Raw genomic sequence first — 8,207 nt, 5'->3', positions numbered from 1 at the left:
TCATGCTTTGCTTTTCTTGCTTCTCTTGATTTGGACATTTCCTGACCACCGCTTCCTATTAGACCGCTTTCCAGCCCTGGCTTTAGTTGAGCTGGTTCTTTTGGCCTTCTTGGTACCCCATCCTGGGCAAGTTTGAAAGGTAGATATGAGCTTCACCTTCTGGCCACGGACATCTGCTGGGGAGCTGCAGGTGGCTCCTACTCTCAGGTTCAGCCTGTCAAGCCACCTGAAAAATAGAAAGGGTGGTGAATGATTATAATCCATTTGACCAATGTACCAGCACAAATTCACCCAACTAGAGCACATTTTTATAAAATTCTCGGGGGTCATATATGCTGGACCCTGGAGGACCTTGCATTAGTGGGAGGCAGATAGCTGGGTAAGAGAGCTCACTGACCATGAGGCTTCCAAGCACTTTCTATGTTACCGTTTTTGAGTCACCATCAACAAGTGTGGAACACAGGTCAATTGGCTAGATAGACCAATGGCCCATCTGCAATCTTTCTCTAGGGTTACATGTCCCTTACCTAACATAGTTTTTGTCTAGTCAGATGCTGCAGAGTTGGTGACTTACTTAGTGGTTTGGGTTTGAAGAAGCAACTTGGGTTTGAAGAAGCAACTTGATATCAAGACGTGCTTGATAGCTGCTGAGCTGGGGCTTTTAATCCACTAGTCTTTTTGTAATAAGCAAGGAACATGTTCAATTACTTGTTATGATCTTTACATTTCTTTTTCGGCAGAGCTGACCAAAATAATTTTCAGTGCAATCTTAAGCAAAGAGGTATAACCTTCCTAAGTCCATTGAAGTAAATGGGCTTAGAAGAGTGTACTCTGTTTAGGATTGTGCTGTTTGTAGCTGTATTGTGTAAACCCAGAGGTGCACCCAGAATCTCTTGAAATATTTTGGTGTTCTGCAGCATAACTCTTAGATCATGGTCAGCTATAACAGTAAATGTCAGATTGCAAATTGTTTGGGCAGGAGTCTGTCATGCTGTCAAGTAGTGATCCCTGAAGTGGTGTCCATTAATGGGTTTTCTGACACCTCTTTGCTTCTTCAAAAACCATCTATTTCACAAAGCAAAGACCTAATTCTAGTTTTCCTCTGACAGAGGTGCTTCAGAAGAATCCAGGAGGGTTTACCTTTGTGTCTGTAGGGAGCATCCATTTAGAAACAGCTACATTTATCATGGGGGGGAGGCTACTTGCGTTGCAACCTGTGTTCCCTCTAAGCTGAGTTAGTGTGAACTAGCTCACCATTTTTTAGCCTCCAGCTCACACATTTTTGTCTTGGCTCAGGAAGGATGGCTCTAAAGCGAACCCATTTATGCAGTAGCCAAATTGCTCGCTCACAACTTTAATGCCAGTAGCTCACAAAGTAGAATTTGTTGCTCACAAGACTCCACAGCTTAGAGGGAGCATTGGTTGCAACCACCCAACCCTCTGTGATTGGACCCAGAACTCCAAGGCAGTCATTTTTGTGACTGCCACCCCTGGAAGCCATTTGGTGGTGGTGGTGGTGCCCACTCCCCTGTTTTCAAATTCCCAAGGGTACCTGCAGGCTCAACAGGCTCTGCTGGTACGCAAGGCAGCAATGCTTATATTTCAGGTAAAATCTTAAGATAACAAGGCTAATAGTCTAACATAACTTTTATTAAAAGCCAGACAGCAGCTCTTTGCTAGGAAGCTAAAAATATATTGCAGCATGCAGCCTGAGCTGAGAGACATCACTAAGAAACACCAGCATCTGGCGAGGGAAAAGTGGGACTGAACTGGGTGACGGCCAAGTGAATGGGTCACAGGCAAAGCGAATGTCTGGAGGACTGTTTTGAGGAACTGGAACTGGACAGCCCCAGACCACAGGACCAAGAAAACAGAAAATACTTACAAGGAGAAATCATATGTTTGAATGTATGTCTGCTGGGCAGTGCTGTTCCAGGAAAATGAAACCTGTGTCACACCAGACATCTGTGCATGTCTGAGGATTGCTCACAGCGATGTATAAAAACTGAATGTAGAGACACCAGCTTCAGACTTCTGGGGTCTTGGCTACCTGGAGTCTCATTTTATTGCAATAAAAGTTCTGTCTGCTTATAGAATCTCAATGGTTGTGTCCTTGATTGGGCGTTGGCACACCAGGTAATGAGCCCATTTGGCTAACACTGCTAATAAAAGCTTCATGCATCCTGATGGTGCTGTATAAATAATCCAGTCAGAATTTGATATTGTGACTCTAGGCGACACACAACAGCTGTGCCGATAGCTGCTTTGCTGAGATGGCCTGCAAGACTGCTGGCGTGACTGTACAATGTTTCTATTAGGCCGTATATGAAAATGATACATTTCTACCATTTATTGCTATGCTACACAACATGGCATGGCAGGTGGGAATTATATGCTCACTTGCGTAGTGGGAGAAGTTGGCAGTTGCAGTAAAACGGGATATCACTCAGATTGATGACCTCCAGAGCTGTGAAGCTACGCAGGCTGGGTAAGTTGTGCATTTTATTCTTCTCCAGGTACAGGCTTTTTATCTTTGGACCCAATCCAGTAAAGGCACGGAAAGAAACCTGTAAACATAGAGAAGGTTAGGTGTGAGCAACAAAACTGACAGCAGCTGTGAATACTATATTAGCTGTCCTTACGACCTAGAGATCTAAGTTCCCTAGATGTCCCCATCACCCTTAGGCACTGTCTCATTTCAGGCTTAATGCCAAGCCCTGCGTTTGCATACTCTGTCCTCTCCCTGTACAATCCAATTCAAATAGTGACTTCAGCTTCAGTTCAAATAACAATTTGCTATTAGACCCTAGCCAGAAAACTAGGGTTTACATTTGTCCTTCCAACCCAGGATGGCAGCCCTGGTTTGGAGAGAGAGCACAAGCCACAGTTAGGCTATCCTTGACAAATAATTCCCAATTCATGACGAGCCTGAAACAAAATATGGTTTGCAGGCAAAATAAAATCCCTATAATTATTTTACATTAACTTGTTTTGGATAACTGCAGCCCTGGCTTAACTGAATATGTAACATGGCAGGAATTAGCTTTGACAGAACAGATTCAGGAAATTAGTTGTTGTAGATTTTCCGGGCTGTATGGCCGTGGTCTTGGCATTGTAGAACCTGACATTTCACCAGGAGCTGTGACTGGCATCCTCTGAGGTCCTACAATGCCAAGACCACGGCCATACAGCCCGGAAAATCGACAACAACTAATGAATTCCGGCCGTGAAAGCCTTCAGGAACATTCAGGAAAGGGAGTGAATCCCCACTCCCTGCAATACTAACCTGTTCTAGCCCCATGCTATCCAGGTACAAGTGCTGCAGGGATCTTGCAACTGGAAGGAAAGCTCCACCCCCAATATACTTTATGGGATTCTTGGACAACTTCAGTTCAATGAGGTTGGGCAGTTCTCTAAGGGACCTGGTGGGCACTTCTTGCAAAAAGTTCTCATCTAGATGCAGCTTCTCCAGCATCTTGGCGTCACGCAGAGCCTTTGGGGATACATGTGTGATATGGTTTCCTGTCAGGTACAGCCATCGTAGCTTCTCCATCCCTTCCAGATCTTTATCTGATAGCTGACCGATGGAGTTGTGTTGCAAATGGAGGGAAAGGAGGTTGGGCAAGAAGCTGAAGGCACCCTTGGGCATTTGAGTGAACCTGTTACTGTCCAGGTAGAGATAAGCCAGCTGGATATTACCTTGAAAAACATCAGGATCTATAGAAGTGATGCTGTTGTTGGACAGGTAAAGATAGACCAGGTTTTTCAGGTTCTGGAAAGCACCAGGCTGCAGTGCAGCTGTCTTGCAGTTCTGCAAGTGGAGTGATGTTAGGTTTTTCAAGCCAGGGAAGGAGCCTTTTGGTATGGAATGGAACTCATTGTGATGCAGGTCCAGGAGTTGGGTGTTGCTAGGAAACCCTTTGGGAATACTCTGCATCTGTCTGCTCTCACAGTTTGCATGATGGAAATCTGATGAACAGGTACATCCTGCTGGGCACTTCGGAGCATCTTCCTCTGGCTCCCTGGGGAGTGTGGGCAGGCTGGCAAGGAGCTCCTCTTCATAGCCGTGACCTCCACACTTCATATCTCTTGTCCTCAGTGATTCCAGCTGTTGTCCTTTGAAGGCAGCAGGGCCAGCACATGCCACGTCCACATGAATTCTGGCTTTTTCTGCCCACTCTTTGAAGGGGCGCATGTTACAGGTACAAAGCACAGGGTTCCCTGTTAAGTTGATTTTTTTGAGATAGGCCATTTCTCTCAGGGGATGCAGCACAAACAGCTGGTTGTTGTGGAAGTCAATGGTATGCAAGAGCGGGCTTCTGACAAAAGCTCTGTGTGACACATCTTGAAGGGCCATGTTGTCCAAGAAGAGCTGCTTCAGTGAAGCCATCTCAAGGGCCTCCTCACCAATGTAGGTGATAGGATTGTGTCCTATCTCCAGCCAGTTTGTGCCTGACAGTCTAGACAGTGCCTCAGTGGGTAGGAACTGCAATTCGTTGTGGTCCAGGCTCAGCCTCCTAAGGGTTGGTAATCCCCCGAAGGCCTCATTGGCAATCACATGGAGTGTGTTATGGGACAAATTGATCCACTTAATCAACGGAAGGCCTTGAAAAACCATATCTGGCAGATAAACCAGGGAGTTCCTGGCTAGGTTAAGAAAGCTGAGGAAGCCCAGTTGTCCAAAAGCCCCTGGCTTTATTTCTTCAATGCGATTATTTTCTAAAATTAGTTGCTGGAGAGAGGACAGGCCGTCTAGGGCCTCCTGATAGAGGAAGGCTATATTGTTGGAAGCCAAATTGAGGTAGACCAGCCGCCCTAAACCTCTGAAAGCTCCTTCTTCAACACTTGCTACCTGGCTCTTCTGAAGATTCAGGTGTGTGAGGTAGGGGATAGGGAGGAAAGTTCCTCTGGGGATGACTTTGATTTCATTGCCCCGGAGGTCCAGTTTTTGAGTGATCTGTAAATTATGAAAACATTATTAAGGACAGAGTCAACAGTGAAGGGTGCTGTTTGCTCTTCCGCAGAATCGTGTACAATTTTGACTACAGTATTCTCTAGCAGTTCCCTAGTGTCAAGTAAGAATCTGACAATTCTGCACACTCAAAATATCCAAATCCCAGAAGAAGGAAAGTGAAATCTCCCTCCAGAAACTGAACATTCTTCAGTGAGGGCAATGGTACTGTGTTTGAAGGTATCTGGTACTATGTGGGATGTTTATGGGTTTACACAAATTCCATTTCAGGCAGATACTATGTGTGACTATAAGTCTTACCTAAGCTGAAATACTCATTTCCTTCAGCTTCTAGTTGTCATCAATTACATATTCAGAAGGAGGGAAGGAAGACTCAGAACCCCCTTAGTCATGTCTGGAAGTGATGACGTCACTTCCAGGTGATATCATTGCGTCACCTTTTGGGGTTAGTTGTTGTAGATTTTCCGGTCTGTATGGCCGGGGTCTTGGCATTGTAGGAGGCATCCGGGGTATTTGTGGTCAGAGAAGCCTGCAAAATAGGGGGAACCCCCACCCGGACTGAGGGCCTGGCAAACCTAACTTCAGTAGGGTATAATGTCATAGAGTCCATTCTTCAGAGCATTCATTTTCTCCAGGGGAAATGATCTCCAATCTGGAAATGAGCTGTAATTCCAAGACATCCCCAGGTCTCACCCTGGAGGCTGGCATCCCTAGCTCCAGTGGTGCTTCTTCTAAATATTCTTTCCACCCTCATCTTGCACTTTCCTCATTGCTTCACATAGACTGACCTGAGGGATGTTAACAGGCACTTCTGTGAGGTTCTTCTTTAAGCACGTGACCTGATGCTTGATGCCATCACAGATGCAGATTTGTGGGCAGCGTTCAGCAATCACCTTTCCCACAAGAGCTGATGTCAGGAGAAGGCCCAGAGAGGCCCACATCTTGTGAAATGGCTGGAGGGAAGATGAAAGCAAAGACAGAACATTAGATGATAGTCATAACTCTGCTGTTTATTAAATGCTGTTGCTAGGTAGCTATATTGCAGGGGTTACAGCAAGCTTTCATTTTTGCAGCTTTATAGATAACGGTAAAGGTTTCCCTTGCTCGAAAGCCAGTTGAATCCAACTCTAGGGTTGCGGTGCTCATCTCCGTTCCCAAGCCGAAGAGCCAGCGCTGTCTGAAGATGTTTCTGTGGTCATGTGGCCGGCATGACTAAACGCCAAGGCGCACGGAATGCTGTTACCTTTCCACCGAAGCGGTACCTATTTATCTACTTGTAGCTTTATACTAGCACACATATCAACCAGTATTCCCTCTAAGCTGAGTTAGTGTGAGCTAGCTCACAGTTTTTTAGCCTCCAGCTCACACATTTTTGTCTTAGCTCAGGAAGGAGGGCTCCAGAGCAAACTAATTTATGCAGCAGCCAAATTGTTTGCTCACAATTTTAATGTCAGTAGCTCACAAAGTAGAATTTTTGCTTACAAGACTCCACAGCCTAGAGGGAACATTGATATCAACACTGAACAGCAGTTGGAAAGGCAGCATGAAAAAGGAAGGTTTAAGAAACAGAACACAGACAGGGAGTAGGCAAAAAAGGTGACTGGTATCTGGGCAGACTTCTTTAGTCTCTACAACAAAAAATAACAGAGAGGGGGAAAAGATGATTTTAGATATAACAGTTAAAAAAAGAACACAAAAGCCGAGGTGAGAACCAAGGATCAAAGAAGCCCCAAAAGCAAACAGTATTGCTTTTATAAATTCAGCTTGGATTTTTGAGGCCAGCTGTATGCCTCCTCCACCCACCCAATCACCCGCTTCACATGCTGAAGTTAGATGGTGGTATTTCTGTCTTCTCTTAAAAGAACAGTAGACACTACAGATGTTCTGCTGACCCCCACCCCGAAAGTGCCCTGCTCTATCAACATTTCTGATCAACAGAACAAAGTTTGAGTGGCACCTTTAAGACCAACAAAGTTTAATTCTGGGTATAAGCTTTCATGTGCATTGCTGGACAGACACTATGTACTCCAAGGGTGTGTGAACCAGTTTCTTCCTAGCAGGCTTTTACTAATCCTTTTTGTAACGAGGAAGGTAACATTGATCTGACGGGTCCGTAGTGAACATTTACATCACAGCTTCCAAGGATATGAACAATCTGTCCTTTGTAATCACAAAGGCAACATTTTGATCTGTGTAATTTGGGAGAATGGTCCTGGAATAGCTGTGAAAATGTGTTGTTGTCTATGATGGTGGATCCAGCCCGAGTCAACTTCCATTTCACACTTCTGACCTCTGCAGTGGCAATCATTTCTGGGCATTGTCCTTCGATAGCATGTATATGTTGAATGGAGTAAATGTTTGTACTTCTTCCTCGGGGAAACACTCCAAATTATGGGCAGTTTGGAGCTCTTTCCCAGCTCTTTGTTTCCCAGGATTAGTCCTTGACTGACAAACTCTTTCTATGTGACCCCCCCTTTTTTTGCAACAGTGACACTCAGCATTCCTGAATCTGCAGTCACTTTTTTATGTTGCCCTCCACAGCTTAAACATATAAATACATTACTTGATTTACACAATCCCACTGATGTAGATGTGAGCCTCTGTACTTGCTCCTCGTCTGATTCCTGTGTTTGTTGGAGAATGTGGGTGTTAGTAGGGTGCCTGTTACAAATTTCTTTGACATTACATGAAGTGGCTTCAGCTGCTAATGCTTGTTGCTGTGCTGCAGCAAAAGTCAGATTCTGTTCAGAGAGGAGGCACCACTTGATGGCCCCACAGGTGAGCCAATCTCGTAACAAGCCTCCCAGAAGATCCCCAAATTCACAGTGTTCAGCAAGGTGACAGAGCTCTGCAATGTATTCTGCTAGTTCACTGGCTGATCATGCTTTAAAAAATAGAACCTCCGTATAATAACAGATGATGTTGGGCAAAAATGTGTCTTCAAAAGAGCTATCAGTTCATCATAAGTTTTTGTACTTGGTACAGCAGGTGCCTGCCATCAGAGAACAATTGCAACAGTTTTTGCTTCACAGACACTCAGTAAAATTGCATGCTTTTGTCCTGCCCCTTCAATCTTCTTAGCTTGTAGATAGTAAGATATTCTTTTTGCATAACAGTGCTGAAAAGTATGCAGACGGAGAGAGATTCAGCTAAGCATACTTTATTCAGTCAGGAACAAGACACCTTGGCCAACTCGCAGGCCAGCTTATATTCCCTCAGAACCCACCACCATAAC

General features: G+C 44.9%; 1 protein-coding gene across 1 annotated transcript; it reads right to left on the bottom strand.

The window, feature by feature from the left end:
• On the bottom strand, positions 1-5,913 carry CHADL (chondroadherin like). Its single transcript, XM_015419163.1, has 4 exons — positions 5,761-5,913; positions 3,287-4,957; positions 2,401-2,567; positions 1-226 (listed from the first exon to the last, which is right to left on the bottom strand). The coding sequence occupies exons 1-4, from the start codon at positions 5,911-5,913 to the stop codon at positions 1-3; spliced, it is 2,217 nt and encodes a 738-aa protein (XP_015274649.1).
• Positions 5,914-8,207: the final 2,294 nt, after the last annotated feature.

This window comes from Gekko japonicus, unplaced genomic scaffold (genome assembly GCF_001447785.1).
Source record: "Gekko japonicus isolate JY-2015 unplaced genomic scaffold, Gekko_japonicus_V1.1 scaffold37, whole genome shotgun sequence".
In the NCBI taxonomy this organism is placed as follows: domain Eukaryota; kingdom Metazoa; phylum Chordata; class Lepidosauria; order Squamata; family Gekkonidae; genus Gekko; species Gekko japonicus.
Note: the sequence above shows the minus strand (reverse complement) of the source record. Positions and strands in the feature narration are given on the sequence as shown.